Source organism: Acomys russatus, chromosome 2, assembly GCF_903995435.1.
Source record: "Acomys russatus chromosome 2, mAcoRus1.1, whole genome shotgun sequence".
NCBI lineage: Eukaryota > Metazoa > Chordata > Mammalia > Rodentia > Muridae > Acomys > Acomys russatus.
The window spans coordinates 68,414,413-68,438,553 of NC_067138.1; the positions used below are offsets into that span (position 1 = coordinate 68,414,413).

The window sequence follows — 24,141 nt, forward strand, 5'->3', positions numbered from 1 at the left end:
ACCTCCAGAAGTTCTTTTATTGTACAGAACTCTTTTAGATATCCTGGGTGGTTTTGTTTGTTTGTTTGTCTTTCTATATGAAGTTGAGTATTGTTCTTTCGAGGTCTGTAAAGAATTGTGTTGGAGTTTTGATAGGAATTGCATTGAATCTGCAGTTTGCTTTTGGGAAAATGATAATTTTTACTATGTTAATCCTATCAATCCATGAGCATAGAAGAACTTTCCATCTTCTGATATCCTCTTCAAAGATTTGAAATGCTTGTCATATAGGTCTTTCACTTGTTTGGGTAGAGTTACAACAACATAGTTTATATTATTTGTGGCTATTGTTTCCCTACTTTCTTTCTCAGCCTGTTTATTGTTTGTATGTAGGAAAACTATTGATTTTTTTTTACATTAATTTTATATCCAGCCACTTGGCTGCAGGTGTTTACCAGTTGTAGGAGTTCTCTGGTAGAATTTTGGGGGTCACTTACAATACTCTCATATGATCTGCGAACAGCAATACTTTGACTTCTTCCTTTCCAACTTGTATCCCCGTAATCTCCATTAGTTATCTTATTGCTCTAGCTAAAACTTTAAGTACCGCATTGAATTGATAGGGAGATACTGCACAGTTTTCCATGACCCTGATTTTAGTGAAACACCTTTATATTTCTCTCCATTTAATTTGATGTTGGCTATAGGCTTGCTGTATATAGCCTTTATTATGGCCTGGTATGTGCTTTGTATCTCTGATCTCTATAAAACTTTTAACATGAACAGGTGTTGGATTTTGTCAAATGGTTTCTTAGCATCTAATTAGATGATCATGTGGTCTTTTTCTTTCAGTTTGTTTATATGGTGGATTACATTAATGGATTTTCATATATTAAATCACCTCTGCATGTCTGGGATGAAGCCTACTTGATTATGGTGGATGGTGTTTTTAATGTGTTCTTGAATTTAGTTTGCAAGTATTTTATTGAGTATTTTTGTATCATAACAGAAATTGGTATAAAATTATTTTTGTTGAGTCTTTGTGTGGTTTAGGTATTAGGATAACTATAGCTTCATAAGTTTTGACAATATTCCTTCTGTTTCTATTTTGTGAAGTAATTTGAGGAATATTGGTATTAGCTCTTCTTTGAAAATCTGGTAGAACTCTCTACTGAAACCATCTGTCCCTGGGATTTTTTTTTCTGGGAGACTTAATGACTGCTTCTATTTCCTTAGGGATTATAGGACTATTTAAATGGATAAAGAAACTGTGGTATATTTACACTATGAAATACTACTCAGCTATTAAAAACAAGGAAATCTTGAATTTTGAAGGCAAATGGATGGAACTAGAAATGACCATACTGAGTGAGGTAACCCAGACCCAGAAAGACACACATGATATATATTCACTTATAATTGGATACTAACCCAACATGGATGTCCTCTGAGAGTCTTCACTCAGCAAGGGGTTGGGACAGATGCTGGGACTTGCTACTGGGACTCCAAGTGAGAGTGGTATGGGAGAATGGGGAGATAGAAGGAACCAGAGGTCCAGGAACCCTACAAGAAGACCATCAAGGCTTGTAGATCTGGACCCAGGGGGTTCTGCACAAACTAATGTACCAACCAAGGGCAATGTGTACAGTAAACCTAGACCCCCTATTCAGATCTAGCCAATGGACAGCGCATTCTCCAATTGTGTGGAGAACATGGACCGACTCTTACATGAACTGTGGTGCCCCCTATTTGACCACTTCCTCTTAGTGGGGAGGGGTGGTGGCACTCAGAGGAAGGGGAAGCAGGCTATCTGGATGAGACCTGATAGGCTGTGATTATATGGTAGGGGAGGAGGTCCCCTTCTGTCACTGGACTAGGGAAGCGGAATAGGGTGAAAGAGGAAGAGAGGAGGGAATAGGGAGATACAAGTGAGGGGATAACAATCAAGATGTAATCTGAATAATAAAATTTAATTTAAAAACGAATAAATTGCTTACCTGATCTTGATTAAACTTTGGTAAGTGGTATCTATCAAGAAAATTACCCATTTTGTTTAGATTTTCCAGTTTTGTGGAGTGCAGGCTTTTAAGTCAGGCCTAATGATTCTTTGGATTTCCTTGGAGTCTGTTGTTAAGTCTTTTCACTACTGATTTTGTAGTTTGGATAGTCTCCCTCTGCCTGTTAGTTTGGCTCAGGGTTTGTCTATCTTGTTGATTTTCTCAAAGAACTAATTCTTTGTTTTGGTGATTGTTTTGTTCTCTTTGTTTCTATTTTATTGATTTCAGCCCTGAGTTTGATTATTTCCTGCCATGTACTCTTCTTGTGAGTGCTTGTTTCTTTTGGTTCTAGGGCCTTCAGGTGTGCTGTTAAGTCCCTAGTATGAGATCTCACTAATTTATTTATGAAGGTACTTTTTGCTATGAATGACCTTTCCTCTTAGCACTGTTTTCATTGTTTCCCATAAGTTTGGGTATGTTGTGCATTCATTTTCAATTCTGGAAAGCATTTAGTTTTTTTTTTATTTCTTCCTTGACCCAGTAGTCATTGAGTAGAGAGTTGTTCAGTTCCCATGAGTTTGTAGGCTTTCCTTTGTTGTTAAAGTCAAGCTTTAATTCATGGTGGTCTGATAAGATACAGGGGTAATTTCAACTTTCTTATATCTGTTGAGAATTGCTTTGTGACTGAGTACATGGCCAATCTTAGAGAAGGATGTGTACAGTGCTGAGAAGAAGGTATATTGTTTTGTGTTTGGGTGAAATGGTCTATAGATATCTGTTAGGTCCATTTGAGTCAAAACTTTTCAGTTCCATCCTTTCTCTGTTTAGTTTCTGTCTGGATGACCAGTCCATTAATGAGAGCAGAGTATCAAAGTCTCCCACTATTAATGTGTGGGCTTTGATGTGTGCTTTAAGCTTTAGTAATGTTTCTTTTACAAATGTGAGTGCCCTTGAATTTGGGGCATAGATATTCAGAATTGAGACATCATCTTGGTGGTTTTTCTTTTGATTAATGTGAAGTGTCCTTCCTCATCTTTTTTTGATTGATTTTGGCTGAAAGTCTATTTTATTAGATATTAGAATGGCCATGCCAGCTTTCTTCTTGGGTCCATTAGAATTGGAAAATCTTTCCCCAGCTCTTTGTTCTGAGGTAATGTCTATCTTTGATATTGAGGTGTATTTCTTCTGAGCAGCAGAATGATAGATCTTGTTTTCTCATTCATTCTATTGGCTTGTATCTTTGTGTTGAAGAATTGAGACCATTGATGTTGAGAGATATTAATGACCAATGATCAGTTTTTCCCTCCATTTATTTAATCACTTTACATCCTGATCCCAGCCCCCTCCCTCCTCTCCTCCCAGTCCCACCTCCACACTCCTCTTCTCATCCTCTCTCTTCTTCCTCCCAGAGAAGGGGAGGCTCCCAATTGGAACCAATCCACCCTGGCATCTCAAGTCACTGCAGGACTAAACACATTCTCTCCCACCATGGAGGGACAAGGCAGTCCAGCTAGGGGGAAGTGACACAGTGGTAGGAAGCAGAGTCAGAAACAGCCCCTACTCCTATTGTTAGGGGACCCACATGATGACCAAGCTGCACATTGGCTACATATGTATAGGGAGGCCTAGGTTTGTCAATGCAAGCTCTTTGGTTGGTGCTTCAGTCTCTGTGTGATCCTGTGAGCCCATTTTAGATTACTCTGTGGGTCTTCTTGTGGTGTCCCTGACCCTTCCAGTTCCCTCTATTATTCCTTCCACTCTTCCATAGCACTTCCTGAATTTGGCCCATTGCTTGGCATTGGGTCTCTGCATCTGTCTCCATCAGCTGCCGTACAAATCCTCTCAGAAGACAACTGTGCTAGACTCCTGTCTGCGCCATAGCAGAGTATCATTAATAGTGACAGTGGTCAGCCATTTTCTGTGGGATGCGTCTCAAGCTGGGCCAGTCACTGGTTTGCCATTCTCTTAATCTCTGCTCCATCTTTGGCCCTATGCTTCTTGTAGACAAGACACATTTTGGTTCAAAGGTTTTATGTGTGGGTTAGTATTCCTCTTTCTCCCTGGATACAGGAGGTGCTGACTTTATGCTCCTTAACATACATTGCTTGGAGTCTCAGCTAGTGTCACCCCCCATGTCTCTCAGGAGCCTCCCCTGTCCCAGAGATGCCCCACTAATTTTTGTTCTCTCTCCCAGTTCTTTTCCTCACCCCATCTTCCTCTTTCTGCCTACCTGATCCCCACTCCCATTATCATCCCCATCCTATCTCTTACCCAGTTCCCTCCCTCCATCTACTCCAGATTTGTATTGTATTTCCTGTTTTGAGTGAGATTCAAGCATCTTCCCTTGGGCTCTCCTTGGGCTCTTTGGTATGTGGATTGTAATATGGCTAATATCCACTTATAAATGGGTACAGTACTAAGTGTATGACCAATGATCATTAATTCCTATTATTATTTTGATGTTGTTGGTAGTGTGTGTGTGTGTGTGTGTGTGTGTGTGTGTGTGTGTGTGTCCTTTCTTTTGGTTTTGCTGGTGTGAAATTACTTATTTCCTGTGTTTTCTTAGGGGGTAGGTAACCTCCTTGAGTTGAAATTTTCCTCCTAGTATCGTCTGTTGGGCTGGATTTGTGAAAAGATATTGTTTAAATTTGGTTCTGTCTTGGAATAACGTGTTTTCTCCATTTATCGTGATTGAATGTTTTGCTTGGGTATAGTAGTCTGGGCTGGCATCTTTGATTTCTTAGGGTCTGCAAGATATCCATCCAATCTTTTTTGGCTTTTAAAGTCTCTGTCAAGAATTCTGGTATAATTCTAATAGGCGTAACCTATTAGAATATTTTACTTGGCCCTTGCAGCTTTTAACATTCCTTCATTTCTCTATATATTTAGTGTTTGATTTTTATGTGGCAGGAGGATTTTCTTTTTTGGTTCAATCTATTCAGTATTCTGTAAACTTCTTATATGTTTATAAGCATATCTTTCTTTAGGTTAGAGAAATTTTCTTCTATGATTTTGTTGAAGATATTTTCTGGGCCTTTGAGATAGGAATCTTCTCTTTCTCCTATTATTCTTAGGTTTGGTCTTTTCATAGTGTCCCAGATATCCTGGATGTTTTCTGTCTAGAACTTTTCAGATTTAACCTTTTCTTTGACCAGTGTATCAATTTCTTCTACTGTATCTTCTATGCCTGAGATTCTTCTTTCTTACATCTCTTGTGTTCTGTTGGTGATGCTTCCATCTGTAGTTCTTGTTTGATTACCTAGGTTTTCCATCTCCAGGATTCCCTCAGTTTGTGTATTTGTTATTGCTTCTATTTCCACTTTTAGATCTTGAACAGTTTTATTCATTTCCTTTACCTGCTTAATTGTATTTTTCTGTATTTATTCATTTCCTCTTTCAAGGCCTCTATCATCTTTCTAAAGTTGAATTTAAGGTCATTTTCTTGTGCTTCAGTTGTGTTGGTGTATCTAGGGTCTGCTGTGGTAAGACAGCTGGGCTCTAGCGGTGCCATATTACCCTGGAGGTTGTTGAACTGTATGTTTCTGCTGTCCTCTAAGTTATCTGTGTTTGGGGTTATTATAGGTTTAGGCGCTGATTTCTTAGTTTATCTTTGTTAGATGGGTATATTTTGGATGTTTTCCCCCTTGATTTCTGTTCCCTCTTAGTCTTCTGGCCTGAGTGGCCTGTGGTTCAGGTTTAGTAGGGTGTCTCCCCTGGGGTTTCTGTGGCCTGTGTGACCTCTGGGGTTTGGGTGCCAATGTTGCCTAGTACCAGTGTAGCCTGGAGTCCCTTTTGCTGATGGGCCTCTGGGAAAGCAGGCAGAGTTGGGGGATGGAAAATGGAGCCCAGGGGATGGGGTACAGGTTAAGGCTGTTGGGTATGCTTTAAGCGAAGTTGGCAGGCATAGGGCTTGGGTGGAGTCTTACCTGGTGTCCTTGGTGCTGGCTGCTAAGATGTTTCTTGAACTTTTTCCTTCATATAATCATTTTGGATTTAAGTATGAATGTTCTGTTATATTCAGTATTTTGAACTTAAAGTGGAATGTTTTAAATTCTTAAGAATTGCTTTGTCTCCAGTGGTTCTTTTTCACAGTGAGCTGCGCTTCTGGGATGACGCAATGCTCCATATTTTTCCAAGGGAATTGCCAGTGAATTTTTTAAAAAAAGACATTTTCTTACTTTATTTTTGTTCCATCCAAGATAAACTATGATCTCACTTCAGTTCATTTCTTTTTGTCTTTCCCCTTAAATGTGTGTCACTCTTGTACTACTTGAGTACAAATGTAACAGTCTTAGGTTACTTTAAGTGGAAGCTGGCGGGGCAGCGTTGTAATGGTGAAAGATAGGTTTCATACTCACTATGAAGAAGTAGGTGGCATGTAGCCACAACAGAGTTCTTACGGTGTGTGCAGCAACAAAGGAATCAAGGAAAGAGGCCAGGCTGTCTCACTTGCTGAGCAATGAAGACTCGGTTCTGAAGATGAAGGCCCGCCCTTCTTTGGGGAAGGGAGCCCATGTCAATAGTTCACTGTCCTACCTTTCTTTGGGCTCTTCTTGTTGTCTCTCAAACACAGATGTTTGTAGCTTGGTTCTAGACCAAATCTGCTCATCTCTAACTTCACCTCCTTGTCCCCATCTTTATCTTAGCAAGGTTTATCTGTTTTCATGGGTTATATTAGTATGGTCTTTCTAACCATTAAGCTTTGAAAGGTTCCCAACCTCCACAATGATTCTGGCCACACCCTTCCCCTAGGATATTCCTTTTGAAACTTCCTCAGGTTCAACTCCATGTTCAGCAGCAGAGTACCACCCATCCTTTGCTTCAACAAGCTACCCATTCCTGATTAGTTCCACCATGAGTCACGATCCCCTTGGCAAGAGGCTCCACACCTCCACATGCCCATTTTTAGTCAGTTTTCCAAAAGCTGTCCTAACCTTCCACTGCACAGATGATCAAGGCAGCTGTTTCATTAGAAGCCAGGAGTAAACTCCTCAACACAGCAGACAGTTCCTTAAGCTACTCACAAAAACACCATTATCTGTGACTTGGGTTCACTGTGGGGATCTTGTTCATGAAAGCCAATGGAAGGAGTTGGAACCTCCTTTTTATTCATTTATTCATTTATTTATTTATTTATTTATTTATTTTTGACAGTAATATGAATAGTGGCTCCCAAGGCAAGGTTTTGCCAATGTTTGTATAGCAATACAACCCACAGTTAGGTACTTGGTAAGTACCTAAAATCTAGATGTTCCATATTGTAAATATAAAATAGAACTGCAAATTCTAGAGTACAGTAGAATGGCTAAGGCTCACAGTTTTCTGTATAATATTTTAAGCCTGTCTTGTACTTTTGCCACCATGTTGAATCCTATTAACTGTAAGGGGAAAGAAATGCCTGGGTTAGAAACCAACAGGCACTTAATCAGTTGTATGACTTACAACTGACACAGAAGGCTCCACAGCCCTCCAACATATTCACAGATAAGGAAAAAGAGAAGTCTTTATCCCTTATGCATATCTATCAAAGTGGCCCGAAACACACACACTTCTCAGATAAATGTCCCACAAAGGTATCTCTTTGCTCTGTATCTGCAGTATAAGATCACTAGGGGCATAAGGCAGTTTAATTTTACTTTATGAATGCCTTGAGGTATTTTGAACTTCTCAATTCTACATGTTAGATTTAATACCTTTTTTCTTTCAAAGCTTCATGGTAAAGAATAAAAATGAGCCTATACCACCCATTTTTCCAGAAAAGCTAACCTGAGTGTTGACAGAAGAGTGCACTTCTCCAAATTATGCCAATTTTCTCCCTAGCTGCTCACATAAAAGCTGCTTACATGCTTTCTAAATGAAACACCACATTCAATAGTCAAAGTAACGTGGGAACCGGAGTCAGAAACAAATGCCTGTAGTCTCAGCCCCTGGGAGCCAGAGGCAGAAGGATCACCTCAAATTCAAGGCCAGGCTCTTCGATATGGTGAATTCTGGGTCATCCAAAGCTATGTAATGAGACCCTGTCCCAGAAAACACAAAATAAATATGGGAATGAAAAGGAAACAAAAGGGAAAGTAGGTTGCAATTCAAAATGATGTAAATTTAAATTTTGAAAAATTTCAAAACGTTTCACATCTATTGGTATATATTATATAATGTTAAGTTATGGGGCCAGTTTATGCTGATCAACTTTTTATTAAGTGTAATTTAAAATAAAGAGTAGTAAGAAATTTCAGACATCTAGTATGCTTTATAAATATGAATTTTGCAAAAGAAAATAGGGGTTTTTTTTTTGTTTCTTTCTTTCTTTCTTTTTTAAAACACAACAGATCTGACCATCCTTTAAGATTGATTTCCAACCTACCATAAAAATCTTTACTCACCAAGAAAGTGGGTCAGAGGAGAGGACATCCGATTGAGACTTTAGGCAAGAGTAGCATGGAAGAATGGGGAAATAGTAGGACCCACAGGGTCCTGGAAACCTACAAGAAGAACTTTATGACAGGCAGATCTGGATCCTGGGGTCCTCCTCAAACTAAGGCACCAGCCAAGGAGAATATAGGCAGTAAACTTCGAACCCCTACCAATACCTAGCTGACGAACAGGATATTCTCCACCGTTGAGTGGCGAGTGAGATCTGACTCTCACACGAACCCTGGTGCCCCTTTTCTGAGCCCTGGATGGGGAGACCTGGTGGCACTCAGAGGAAGGATAGCAAGTTACCAAGAAGAGACTTGATATTCTAAGAGCATATATAGGGGGAGGAGGTCTCCCTCAATCACAGACATAGGGGAGGGGAGAAGGGGGGAAGTGGGAGGGAGGGAAGAATGGGAGGAAACAGGGGAAGGGCTAACAATCGAGATGTAATATGAATAAATTAATAAAATTTTTTTAAAAAGATTGATTTCTATTTAACACCAACTAATGACCTATATTAGCCTTTACCAAACTTTGTAGTTTAGGATCCCTAAGACAACTCTTGAAATGAATGTAAGAATTAACTAGAAAGCTAAAAGTCAAATTTTAGTACAGGTGCATTGCCTTTTACATATTTGACTTTCATTTTACCCACAGAACCCAAAATAACACGTCCTCCTATTAATGTAAAAATAATAGAGGGCTTGAAAGCAGTTCTGCCATGCACTACAATGGGCAACCCCAAGCCATCTGTGTCCTGGATCAAGGGGGACAATGCTCTCCGAGTAAGTGATTACAGTGTTAAAATATGTGTGTAAGACATTATTTTTAAAAGATTTATGTTTGTATGTATGTGTGTGTGTGTATCTGTGTCTGTGTGTGTGTACATTGGTATGGGTAACCATGGAGGCCAAAAGAGAGTATCAGATCTCTTAGAAGTGGGGTTGCGGACAGTGTGAGCCACCCAGTGTGGGTGCTAGGAGTCAACTTCAGTTCTCTGCAAAAACAGCAATGCACTCTTAATGGCTGAGCTCTCTTTCCAACCTGCATAAGTCATGTTGTAAATATGACTATTCCTGAACACCTATTTACATACTAACAAACTTCTAGTGTATGTTTCATGCACATGCATTAGCCAAACTTAAATCTTTCTATTTCTAGTTATACACACTCACTCTAGGGCATTCCAGTATGGACTGCCCTGGAGACAGAAGTGATAAAAGTCAGCAACATTAGAGATAGAATGGGGCAGAGCCCAAATAAAGCAAGGCCTGTTTTTCTTGGTCAGTTGAATCATTATCATCAACATCATCATCATCCATAGTGGTATTTTAAAATTGAATATTTAAGACTTTAAGAATAACAAGGCTGAAGGAAAAACTCATGTTTTAGAACTGACAGTTTTTGGGTGTAGAGAAATGAAGTATGGAAGGAAAATGAGAGAACACAGGTGAGAAATTAGAGCACAGAGGACTCAGAATGATACACAGGACAAGCAGTAACGAAGAGAAGTTAGATTAGAGCTTTGCTGTTTGGGCCACAGAGATGGTTTCATGGCTTAGCGTGCTTGCTGTGCACAAAAGCCTGAGCTCATACACATCCACGCAAATGTGAGCCTGTATCCCTATGGCTTTGGGAGGAGGAAACAGGAGGATTTGGGGCTTGCTGGATACCAGCCAGCCTAACTCTGCGCTCAGTGAAGACCCTGTCTCAAAGGAATAAAGTGGAGAGAAATGGATCATGACATCCAATGTCCTCCTCTTGCCACATTTATACACGTGGATACATACACCTGCACAGACATGTAGATATGCGGCATTCATACACACACACACACACACACACACACACACACACACAGAGACATACCACACACACATACACACCGACATACATACATACACGCATGCATAAATGCACACATATACACACGCATGTGCACGTGTGCACGCACACACACATGCACACACACACGATGTACTATTCATGGGCTTAGCTTGCACTGCTTTTGTGTATGTCTGAATGCTCACTAATAAATTGTGATTCCGCATCATGATCACCTCCAAGGTTTTATCTCATCTGAAAATGAGATGACAGGCTCCAATTCCATCCTACCAAGCCCAGCACACTCCACAGGAAATAATACATACTTGTCATGACCTGTCAAATAACTGAGACAAACTAAATTTGATGGCTTTGCCAACTTTAATTACAATATTTACTGCCCCTGGCTTTCCTTTTATTCTAAGTCTTGGTGTATTTTCTAAAAAAAAAAAATCAAAGGCGATTGACTCTGTGTACGTTACTGAAGTTACAGTGAATTAAAGAAGAGAAGATAAATGTCACATCTGAACTCCAAAGAGTAATTCTAATGTTCTCAGAGGATATGGGTTCTCCTAAGCATGCAGTGTACAGCATGGTAACTGAAAGCAACGTTTTGACATTTTGCCTTGTTTTGTTTTATTTTGGGGCTGTGTGTATGGTAAGCACATTTTCTACCACTGAGCTACACCCCCAGCCCCAAAGCACAATGCTTTGAATCAAGCGGAAGCTGCAAGCATGACTTTTGGAAGTCACGATTGCTGGTGTGTTCTAGTGGGAGGAGAGGAGAGAAAAAGAATAGATGCAGCCTCCCAGGATCCGTGAGATGGTCCATTTAGATCATCTTGATGGTCTCAGTAGTATGTATTATGATGCGTGGACAGGACAGAGGATGCTATTGTGGGTGATAGGGACAATGATAAATCAATGAAATAAGGCAAGCGTTGTCTGTGACTGAGGCTGTTCTCAAACTCACATCCCTGTCTTTGGCAGGAAAACTCCCGAATTGCAGTTCTTGAATCTGGGAGTCTAAGGATCCATAATGTGCAAAAGGAAGATGCGGGACAGTACCGGTGTGTGGCCAAGAACAGCCTGGGCACAGCTTACTCCAAACTGGTGAAGCTGGAGGTTGAGGGTAAGGTGCAGCGTGCATCACTCTAGTCTGGGAAGACCGTGCTTTGAACTGAGAAAGAGGGTAGGAGACTGTTTTGTTAGCTCTGAGGGAGAGGCTATGGAAACAGAAAGGCATAGAGCCACGGCATTAAAAGCCATTTCCTACCTATCACCTCAATTGCTGCTAAGTTTGACCATTGCCACCAGCAAAACCCATGATAAGGCTAAAGCGACGACACCATTTTAGTGTCTCTTTCTGGCTTGAACAAATCTCTTATTTATAAGTTTGGGGACAACTAGTTTTTTTTTTTTTTTTTTTTTTTTTTTTTTTTTTTTTTTTTTTGGTTTTTCGAGACAGGGTTTCTCTGTGTAGCCTTGGCCATCCTGGACTCACTTTGTAGACCAGGCTGGCCTCGAACTCACAGCGATCCACCTGCCTCTGCCTCCCGAGTGCTGGGATTAAAGGCGTGCGCCACCACGCCCGGCTGTGTGACAACTAGTTTTTATATTTTAATGTATTTGAATTGACTTTTAAAATATAAGAAGATGAAAAAAAAATCCTTTATAGATTAACAAAAGATGTGAAAATAAGATAATGAATTGCACATATAAAACATGGTCCCGATTCTGTGGCTCATGTAGTAGTCAATGCTTTGAACATAGTAACAGTTTGTCCATAAATGTTTTTTTTTTTTTCATTAATTAATTCTGTAATTTACTGGGAAATCAGAATCCAAACAGATTTTAGTGTTCAAGTCCATTGTTCATCTGGTTAGTTACCTAAATTTTTATCACATTTGGTTTAAAAATAGGAACTAGGATCCAGATGGGAAGGAGAGAGGGAGGCAGGGAGGGGAGGGAGGGACGGAGGGAGGGAGGGAAGGGAGGGAGGGATGGAGGGAAGGATGAAAGGAGGGAAGGAGGGAGGGAAGGAGGAAGGGACGGAGGGACTAGGAGGAGTAGAGGGAGGGGAGCTGTAATCAAGATATATATATTATGTGTGGAAAAATCCTATTTTCAATAAATGGGGGAAAAAAGAACTACCAACACTCCGTGCTAGCAAGTGACTCGGTGTGAAATCCTTCCCAAGTCTTCCTGTTCCGAGCTGCAGATTCGAGAGCTCTCACTTTGTTTCGTCTCTGTAAAATTGAGTTTAGGGAGTTAGTAAGCTATGGATTATGTTCAGCAGCCTGTCCTTGAATGTGCTTCACAGATGATGGCTACAGATTTTTCTGCTTTTAGTTTCCTTTTTTGACTGATAAAATGTTGGACTAGATATACACACAGAAACAGCAGTTAAAACAAGGGGGATTTTTGATAGGTTGTGGAGTTTTGTGCCTGCCCATTCTGCTTTAGCCAAAATCTATCTTTTGCTGCAATTTCTACTTATTACTTACTCAGGCTTTTATGAAAGTTGCTTTTATGGTCTGCGTAGACCTATGTTTTTTTACTCTCACAGCTTTAATGACCTTATTTTTCCATATTTGTCTCTAATTGAGGCAACATTTTTGTGGTGTCATTATACCAACTGACCATAAAATTTCTATTAGAAAATGGCAAATTATATATATATATATTACATATATATCTTAGATAAGAACATATATTATGAAACATATCAGTATAGTTCTCAATATAGTCGGTATAATTTAATATCTTTTAAATTATCAATTCTATTTAAATACTAGAATACAATTGATGTGTTTTTCTTAATGAAGTCTAAATAAACATACAACTGCGTTCAAGTACCTACTGAGACACTGAATACCTGCCTGGATTCAGAAGTGCTTTGAATGCTCTGTATAATAGTGTGGAATGAATGTTATCCAACTGTATAAAATTCCACAAAAGATTCCCTTATCAATTTATCCAGCTGTATAAAATTCCACAAAAGATTCCCTTATCAATTTATCCAACTAACTCTAGCTTTCTGTCTTCTCAGATATTAAAGCAAATTGTTTCAATTTGGTTTGAGAAAGTTACCACCAATATTAATTCATTGGAGCCCAAATTACACAGTGTGCCTTTTCTTTGCCAGTTAATTGTAGATCAATATAATGGGATACCACTTCCTTCTTCCTAACATTGAAATGATCATGCTTGCTGCCTTGACTCTTAACCTATGCTAGAGGTTTTATTAAAATTTGCTAATGGCTGAGAGCTCATGTTAATGCTTGAAGCTTCTCTAACAGTTGGTAAGAAAATCATTTCAGCTCCTAAGTCTAGTCTACATCCTCTATGTCTCAACAAAATACCCAATATATGTGACATACTGTTGCTAGTCCATAATAAGAATATGATAAATGATATCTATCACAATTTTTTATTGCTATCAAGACATAAGAACCACAGAAAAATCTGTTTTAGCTCAGGAAGCCCCCAAAAAAGTTGATTTCCTTTGGCACAAAGAGCTAGGCATATGCACAAATTACAATTCAGACAGAACCTATTCAAAGAGGAATTTAGCCTACAACTCACAATGCAAGGAAAAGTGATAATGAAATGATTGTGAGAAGCCTCAATACCTTCAAATGCCTGTTGGTCCTGAAGAGGTGAGGGTTCCAGGCTAAGCCACGTTCAGTTGGAACTGTATCCACCACTTACTAATGACCTGTTAGTTATGGCCTCTTTTGAGTCACAACTCCACACTGCTGTTTCAGGCCATTTGGTGCTTACTACAAGTGGGCATACAACTGGGAGCCTCTAACCAGCAATGTCACCACACTGGGTACAGTGTAGTAAGTCCGTCTTAGCTGCCATAACAATTATGAAAGAAATATCCTGTCTTGTGGGATGTAAAACTTTCTCCTTCAACTACCATCTTCAGGATTCCAGACCTCTAAAAGAGGAAAGAGAGTCTACCTATATTAGTTACTTTACTGTTGCTGTGACAAAACACCACGACCAAGGGAACTTATAAAAGAAAACATTTAATTTGGCTTACAGTTTCAGAGGGTTAGAGTCCATAGTGATGAAGCAAAGGCACGGCGGCAGGAATTGCCGAGGCCTCACATCTCATTCACAAGCAGGAGGCAGAGAAGGCACACTGAGAACGAAACTTCAAAACCCAAGAGCCAGTGAGGCATCTCCTCTAACAAGGCCACACCTCCTCATCCTTCCCGAACAGTTCCATCAACTGGGCACCACATACTCAGAAGTATGGACCTCTGGGGGCCATTCTCATTCAAATCACCACACTACCCTCCTGCCTTATGTCAAACGATAGCACATGTGAAAAATTCCTGATGAAACTCAAGCTGGTGGAGCAGCACGGTGTCTTTCAAAAAGCGTGGAATGGCTAGAATGTTGAAATGGGCAATTGATGCTTGCATGGAGGACCTTGTGTATTTGTTACTCAGAGTATTTGAAATCAGAAGGTCCTGTACTCTGCTATTTTAGGAAATAAAAGACAGTGAGGATGGCTCATTTACACAAACGTCACATGGATGGCAGTATCTAAGAAATTGAGACATATTCAATCCTGTCCCTTCTGTTAAAGAGCAAGACAGTTCTTCATGACATTGCCTAGAGTAGCATCAAGATGGAAGAGAGAAGAAGAAGTCAAGATCCTGTATGTATAGAGAAAAAAACTGTGTGTATGGGTGAGGTGTTTCCCACATTTTTCAATAAGCGTGGCAAAAAGAGATGAGCAATCAAAACAACGAGAAGTCAGAAATATTGACCATGTTAAAACATCATGAGAAGGAAAAATTGACCATACACAGGAGAAGGAGGACACAGTCTAAGGAATGAGGTGCCTTGGCACACACAAGGGTTGCATCTAAGGTTCAGGTGAAACTACAAACTTTATATGGAAAGAGACCACATGCCCTGTTTTTCCCAGGACAGTTCTGGTTCACACCTGTTGTCCTGGAATAATTATTTATAGAATCCCGCTTTTACTTTCTGAAGTATCTAGGCGCCCAGGATACATTATACAGCTGCTCTCCTTAGGGATAGAGAACTTTCTTCCTTGGAGTAAGAAGGAAAATGGGGACATTTTCTGATATGAATCAGTATATAAGTCAGGCATATTGAAATTTAGGAAGACTAGTCTCGTGGTCTCCGTTTCCTTTTGGAAGTAGATGGTAGGCTATCCTCTGTGAAGAGGCCATGGTGGGGGCAACAGGAGGCAGGGGTAAGCAGAGTGGAAAGATTTTAAAATAGCTATGGGGTGGAAATGGTGACTCAGAAGGAAGCATAGGATTGTGAAGCAACTTTAAGGCTTTAGCAGAGGACAGGATCGTGACTATGGAAGGAGAGGCCTCCTGTACGGCCGGATCACACCCCTCCCCAACTGCCTGAATTTTGATCTACTCTACAGAGACACATTTAGAAAAAGTATGTCTACATAATGTTTAAAGACAAGACATGAACATTGGAATCTTACCAGAAAGGAGAATAGGGCCAAAGAGAATATTTCCCCAAGAGAGTAAAGCAAGATATCCCAGAATTTCAATGCAAGAAATTCATTGGCTTAGAACCCAAACACTGAATCTAGGAGAGTTTAACCTGAGGTTAAATCTTATAGCTCCAGCAATAGGACAGATATAATATGACGGCCTTCCTACTACAAAGGCTTAGAACTCAGGGTTGGCTACACAACTCATAGGGATAAAATGTAAATATCCAGACACCAGAAATGATTAGAGATTGAGCAGGTTAATTAGTAGGCTCCTGAGCATGGGTTTTGTGAACATTTCTGTCTCCCAGTTTTAAGATCTATAGAGATGAGGAGACAAGGTTTTGAGCCCCATGAGAAGTAGAGGAAAGCACTGAGACCCTTGCTTAGGGCACAGTGATGGCAAGACAGGCCAGGAAAATTCAAGGGCACACACACAGACACACAGACACACACACACACACGTGTGTGTGTGTAAAGACTTATCTGTCCTTACCTGAATTCCATTTATAAGGGTATACAATATACACATTCTTAGAAACACACATTAAACACACAGAACACAGAGGCATGATATTAAGTTGATACAGCAACACAGTCTGGAGATCCTTGGTAGAATAAATTGACATAAAGAGTCAGTTCTAAGTGAAAAATTTAACAAGAAAAAATATGCAAATTGAAAGTGCCTTACTCAAGGAATACAGCGGGACACAGTGTTTTGATGGATGAAAACATGGTAAGGATGAATTCACAACAATAACTGTAGCAGTGAAGGAAGCACTCACTTGACTGTGAGTCAACACAGTAGACAAAGGATCTCAGGTAGCAGAACAACTCAGTAGGGAACATAAAGAAATATACTCAGAGAAGTTAAAAGACAAAAAAGGAGGAATAGAAACACAATGTATGTTTCCCTGTGTTATCCCAGCATGGAGGAGAGATGTTCTAAAGCCCCACCTCTGCTGAGTAGCTATTTGCTGTCAGAGAAGGAGAGACCCTTTCCTTTTGGGGAGTAGTCATGCCTTAGTGGATGACCCCACACCCATGAAAATAAGAGCGTCACTGATTGGACCCATTGTGAGATAAAAACATAAACGAATGAGAAGAGGATATAAAATTAGGAGTGAGGGTGGATCTGAGAAGGTAAATGTGTGCATGTATGGGGTTTTCAAAGAATACGTTAAAAAGTATTTTAGGAGGATGCAAGGCAATTTTGAGAAAGATGATTTTAATAAATGAAAATATATAATGGGTGAAATTTAAATCTCACGGATGAGTATTGATATAGAGAGACATAGAGGTCATTTACTCATTAAAGAGACCACCTCCGTATTTGGACAACAGTGCAACAACATTTAAAAAGGTAGAAAAGATGAAATGAGTTTAGAAATAATGAAAAATAATGCTATCATAACATCTAAAGAAATAAATAAAATAAATAAGAATCCACTTTGAAGAACGTGACTAAGAATGTGCCAGAAGTGATGTAAGACTTAAACCCTCAAGAAGGCCAAGGACATCACGTCCTAATGAGTCAACAGGAGCAACTTCATTCAGACACATGATAGTAAAACAACAGGAACTAGATGTGATCAAAATGTCGAAGAAGAGACAGTTTACATGCAAAGAATAACACACCGCATGGCCAAGCAGTCACTTTCATCAACTTACCTGATCACCTAGCACAGCCTAGTGGTGGTCATTTAGGGGGGAAATTCATTTTTAAGATGTATAGAGATTTGTCTTAATAATTGAAACTCTGAAAATTTATCTAAATGGAAATTTACATAAGTTTATGTTTGTGGTTAGTTGCTACAAAGTTGCATATAATAGCAAAAATTTTAAAAAGATATAATGTTTATCTAAAAAGATAATGATGAAATTCTATCCAGCTATTGAAAAGGAGTGAAGTAGATTTGTACGTCTAAGAATATCCGGCATATATATTCTGAGCCTCATTTTCCCCATCTCTAAAATACAAGTAAGACCACCCTCCCGCACTTACTGTGAGCATTGGTTAACATGTGGCAGAGAGTAAAAAATACAGAATTATTTTCAATTTTATTATTTTCTTCTTTAATAAGTCCTTGTACAGGGATTACCATGTGCTTGAAAAATAATAATTAGTTACTTACATAATATTTTCATAAATGAAAAGTTAAACCCATCTCACGTTACATGTTAGTATAAGTGCAAAGCTAACAACCCACATCCCTGTTTATAAAAGTTACTTGGATTATACCACTTAAATAGCTGTAAATTTTTTTGAACCTTTGTAAAGACACTTTTATAATTAGGGATAGCTACTATACATGTCCATGCTTTGAAAAGCTGTATCTCCCAAATACTTTATTGCGCTGACAAGGCATCATGAACCCTTCCGTTCACCCATGCAATGGTTTTTCCATCTTGTTGTTTTGTGCTTTCCTAGAACCAACTCAAGGATGGGGAAAGTTTAGTCAAAGGCCCTTGGTGTATTCTGGATGCTTACTAAGCACCCACAGTACGTGCTTTCAACTGAAGAATATTCCCTTCCCCCCAGGAAGGAAATCAGTCCATGAAGACATCCTGCATGAGATCTGTGGAAGAAGGGAACAGAGCTTTCTAGATAGAGCAGGTGAAGGGGGTCATAGACAGGCACATGGCTAGATTCTCTACGCATTTGGCTCACTTACTTACTGGTAAGCAGAAGCCTGGCATTTTTGTTGGGATTCTCCAGTGGTTTGGAGGCTCCGGCGTAAACGCTGCTTGAATTCTGATCTTCCTCTGAATGCTTCCCAGCTCCATTGGCTACCGACTTACAGCAAAAGGGAACTACAAAATAAATGTAAGTTCCCGTAGAAAAGTGGGATGAGACCTGCAGAAGTACACAAATTAGAATTTGACAGGGCATCTGTTGTTCTCCGAGTTCCACAGTCATCTGGAATGCAGGAAAAAGCTATCCCGTGATGGTGACCATCCTCCTATGGAAGACTGACTCTTGTCTCCGGGCCCTCTGGGACAATGGCTACATCCAGGGAAATATACTTGACCTATTACACAAACCCTGAGACGCTCAATTTTAGTATTTTACCCTATCTGGGTCATATCACAGACTTATTGGTTCCGTAGGATCAGAGATGGTTGTTTTATTCCTTTCCTGTAGATTTCAATGTTTATTGGAATGGATCTTACAGATGCTAAAGGAAGCCATACCTGGACTTTGGCTTTCAGCCTTTAGCTACCGTCATCCCTTAACTATCGAAAGACATATGCGCTAACCATACTACCTTATAAGGCTACCTTTTTTAGACTAGAAATTGTTCTTCTCTTTGTCATGGCTTATTTTAAGTCCCATAAAAGCAAAAATCCTATTTTCCCCCAGTAAAATGATTCCATGTAATGTTTTTCTCCTTAAAAAGTTGCTACCCGTATATTATTTTGTTAGGCTTAAATCAGAGGCAGAGTGAATTTCCAGTGTTATATAGTAGGAATTTTTTTTCCCTTCGGGTAAAGTCCTAACTGTCTCTCTAATCAGCTCTACATTTCACTTATATATGGTTCATATCCAAAGAGTGAGCCAAAGTGTTTCTTTGTGTACCTTGAAAGTTTTCTTCTGAGCCAGGGGGCAGATACTCAGTGGCCCAGGGCAATGAGAGCAGAAAGTCCTGTTGTGAATGGTAAGGCTGGTTTTCAAAGTCATGTGGTCACTGGGGGACAACTCTGCAGGGCAAGATTGAATTTCTCCTCCTATTATCTTTTTAAACATTTATTTTGTGATTACATCTGTGTGCTTAAGCATGCTTTCAGGTAATGATGGGTTAAAGAAGAGAGTGGCAGATCCCAGAGTTGGGGTTACAATCGGTGAAGTGGCACCTGCTCTGGGTGCTAGGAGCTGAACCCAGGTCCTCTGCAAGAGCCCCAGCTGCTCTTCACCCCAAGACACTGAAATAGTTTTTAGTATGATTGTGTATTTTTTATGCTTTTTTGTGGTCATATGGGTCTTTGCTATAAGTTTTTTTTATCACTGGGAAAGGCTCTTCTACAATGCACATTCTTTTGTTTTTGTTTTGTTTTGTTTTGTTTTCTTTCCTCAAGATTTTTACTTAACCATGGGTAACAAGATATATCTATCTGACACTGAATATAGGAATATAGATCATAGTGCATTGTGTAAATACCACATTCACATGAGTCCTATTAGATAACAAAAACTAAAATGAGTAGTGAGTCCTCAATAGACAGATGCTAGAATGTGCCATGATCCCTGGCGATTGCATTATTTATTCCAACCTGGCTCTCTTCCAGCATTTTTTTTTTAGTAAGAGTCAACGTGGCTTTAATCATTCTTATAAATTATATAAAAATGGAGAACAGGGATGGTTCTGGAACTTCTTGATGCAGTTGGAAGTACTCTGGTACAAAACTGGCACAGACTTCTTGTGAGCAAAGACAAGAGTTTTCATCAGTTCTACGCATCTTAAGCTATGGAGAAATAAAGGTTGGACAGAAAAGAAGCGGAGCTGCCTTAGCATTCCTGGAGACCTCAGAGTGTGAAGTGACTTGATAGCTACACAGAAGGGGCAACTGGGAGCCAGGGCAGGGCAGGAAGCAGACAGGAATGTGTACGGAGTCCTGGGTAGAGGGCTGCTGTGCGCTTCTCTAATGTCTAGGCATCTCCTGTTTCCACGAGGCTTTGAAAAACAACATCTTATCTCAACATGAAGAGGAGTGTGGGATGCTGGGAGAGAAAGCAAGCGGTGTGGAAATTGTAAGTGGCTCTAGGACACGAGGCTCTGTTGCTAGTCAGAACACCCGAGAGGCATCAATAGTTTTTCCTGTAGTCTAAAGGGCTTTGCTTGCATACCCTTACAGCTGCCCAAGCCTATTTAGAAACTTGTCTACTCAAGACTTTTTGCAAACAACAAAGTAGATCATCCTGAACTAAATCCTAAACACCAATGTTCTGTCTGTCCACCTGTCTGCCACTTACTTCTCTCTCTCTGTCTCTGTCTCTCTCTCTGTCTCTGTCTCTCTCTGTCTCTGTCTCTCTCTCTCTCTCTCTGTCTCTCTGTCTCTCTCCTCTTTCTCTCCTATCTATCTATCTGCCTATCTATCTATCTACTTATCTATTACCAATCTATCAATCTCTTGAGCACCTATTATGTTTCTGAGGCTGACATTAATAAACATGCATACAGTAGGCAGCACTGTTTTCATGATGTTAGACTTCTGCCCGCCCCCTCTGTTGGGGATCAGATTTCTCTTGTTGCAGCTACAGGAGTGGAAGCAATTGTGCAATGTTCATACCACATTTGATTTGCTCTTTCCTTTGTTTATACTACAGCTCTTAATATGACAAATGCCACAGAGAGAGGTATTTAACCCTGTGTGTGCGGTGTCTCAGTGATTGCAGTTTTAATAGATGTGCAGTGGTCCTGTTCAGGCATCAGCACTATGGGTCCGATGCCACTAACAGGTTTGGCTTGCTGTCATGGATAGAACCTGCACTTTAAAATAAAACAAAAGAAAAAGCCACAAGCCTCTGACACCCCTAGGGGCTTTCGTTGGCATAATTAAATCTGCATGATTTGATAGGTGCATGCTCCAAGCAGAGTTTGATCTACTGATTTGGGCGCTATGCTGTGGTTGCCTAGAGTGCTGTAAGACTTTAGGGGAGAATGCTTCCATGGCCCTTTCTTTGTAGACTTGTCACTAAAGACTCCAAGGAAAAGGAGGTAGATTAATAATTATAGTGCTAAGCCAATAACCGTGTAAGTCAAAGGATGGTCAGGCCCTTTTAGTCTGAACTGATGATAAAACTGGGTTTGAAAACAAGTAAATGGCTTTGTGCAATGTTTATGTATTTATGAATTATTTAAAACAAAAAAAATCATTGTGAACAGAAATTGATGGTCTCTAGTTGGAGGAAGCTTTAATTTAACTTTCTGTGTATTTTTAAGATGAGACTCATGGGTTCAAATACACATTTGCAGCATAGAAAACTTTAATAAAATAATATACTCAACAAAGACGACCAATTCTAAGTGCTAAGTGATAGAAAAAAGCTGCTCTGTCTTTTTTGGGGGGGGAGTCCTACGTTTAAATTGTAAATTGAAAATTTGTGTATTTGGATGCAAAGAAACTGTGACAAGCCTTTTAAATTATATAATAAGCAGGAGTTCAAATAATTTTACCTTTAGTTATTTTCCTTAGACAGCGAGTGTGGATTTATGAGATCTGAGTTAGTGCTTTGCCCTCATGAACGATAGGCTATGGCAGCCATGATTCCCGGAGGGAACATGCTGCTCAAGCTGATCACACAAGGTGTGGCGGCTCATGACTTTAATCCCAGCACAGTGATAAGTTCAAGGCCAGCTTGGTCTACAGAGCTCTAGGACAGCCAGGGTTACACAGAGAAACTCTCAAAAAAAAAAAGTAGAGATAATTTTTTATTAGCTTTGAGTCTATCAGAATTGCAATCATATTTTCCATCTGGAATGGGGACTGTAAGAAATAAATTCAAACCCTTAATTTGCAAATAATGAAACTTGACACCAAGGTTAACAATAAGATGAGGCAGTCCTGGTGTGTGTGTGTGTGTGTGTGTATGTGTGTGTGTGTGTGTGTGTGTGTGTGTGTGTGTGTGTGTGTGTGTGTGTGTTTTAGCACATCTTCTGCTATCCATTTGTGATTCCTTCCTTCCTGTATACATAAATTACATAGGCCAGTCCTCAAAGGGGTTGCATACTGATTGGCTGGCCCTGGGTATTAATCCTGACTGTTCTACTTACCAGTTACACAAGTTTGAATAACTTGGCCTTTGAAAGTCTATCTCTTCATGTGTGTGTGTGTGAGAGAGAGGGAGAGGGGGGAGAGAGAGAGAGAGAGAGAGAGAGAGAGAGAGAGAGAGAGAGAGAGAGAGAGACCGTTGAGAGCCAAGAGTTGTGCAGAATGGAAGGAGCACATAATGTCCATGGCGACTTCTCCATCAGTCCTAGCTGGGCTTAGCATTCTTGTCTGCTGTGAGAATTGTCATAAAGTTGGATGACACCTACCCAGAGACGGCTTCTGGCTAGGTTTCTCATATTTCATTGACAGAGCGTCAACATTCATAACTGCCCATCTGGGTTCCAGAGAACATAAATTCACCCCAGTCAGCGTTCCCTCACACCTGCATGCCTGCTGCTTGTTAGAGATTACAGCTCTGTGTTGGCCCCACTGTGACGAGTGGTGTATGAAATAGGAACAGACTTTTAGTAGCAAACCGGATAGGAGCTATTTGGAGACAACCTGTCTGGAAAAAGAAAATAAAAATATATGACACAGAAACAAAAACACCGCATTTCTCAAGTTTATATCATTTTTAAAAAATTCTCTATAAAACCAGATATTTGCCCAAAAGTCTTGTTGGCAATATTGGTTTTTCTATCACTTTGTGTTTCTAAGTGAATCTCAAGTGAGAAACTGATTTAAAACTTGAGCAACTGAAGGAAATGAGACTTCCATGAGAAAATCACGCTTCTCAGTCCTGCCCAGTGGTGTCTCCCGTGTCCCCCCATCTTGCACCGTTTCCTCCTCTTGGGGCTGCATCTCAGAAGAGACCAGAAGCTTAGTTGTTGTGTCTGTTAAGTTGAATGGCTCAGAAACAGTCTTTTATCATTTCCTGGCTGGGATGTACCCACCTCCAAACCTGTAGGGAGGAGCTAGCTAGGGAGGAGTGGTTGAAAGGACTTGCTGCTGTTCTTAGAGACAGCTGGAGTCTGGTCCCCAGTACCTATATGAGGTGGCCAATAATCACTTCTAACTCCCAGCCGCGTGAAGTGCAGCCCCCTCTTCTGGACTCTTTGAGCACCTGGAGGTGATTGGTGAGCTACACTATACTTTGAGAAGCACTGGCTTGAAGATGTCTACTTGGAATGTCCTTAGTCTTGATGAACCTTAAAAGTCAGTAGCAAGGTTACCCACAAGTAGTAGGACATAAGTGTCATTATAGTTTTAAATTTTTTATGTTTCCTTACTGCTTACTATGTTTAATGCAGTGAGGTAGCTTGGGAAGATATGAAAAATTAAGATTTGTATCAGTCAGCTTTCCACTACTGTGACAAAATGCTCAAGACAACCAACTTAAAAGGAGGAAGGGTTTGTTTTGACTAGCAGTCTCAAAGGATTTTGTCAATGGTCATTTGTGCTTGTCATGGCCTTGAGTCTAGCACAGTGGTTCTCAGCCTTCTTAATGCTGTGACTATTTAATGCAGATCCTCATGTTGTGGGGACTCCCAACCATAAAATTATTGTCATTGCTACTTCATAACTGTAATTTTGCTACATTTTGAATCTTAATGTAAATGGTCCTAGGTGATTCCTGTGAAAGGGCCATTTGACCCCCAAAGGAGTCATGACCCACAGGTTGAGAACCACTAGGCCTAGGGT

At 40.1% G+C, this 24,141-nt stretch overlaps 1 protein-coding gene across 1 annotated transcript in view; it reads left to right on the forward strand.

Moving 5' to 3' along the window:
* Positions 1–24,141, forward strand: part of Musk (muscle associated receptor tyrosine kinase) — a 142,276-nt gene that overhangs the window by 61,156 nt on the left and 56,979 nt on the right. Inside the window, exons 5-6 of the mRNA XM_051162526.1 lie at positions 9,051–9,178; positions 11,208–11,349. Of these exons, the coding sequence (XP_051018483.1) occupies positions 9,051–9,178; positions 11,208–11,349 (270 nt within the window). The remainder of the gene's footprint in view (positions 1–9,050; positions 9,179–11,207; positions 11,350–24,141) is intronic.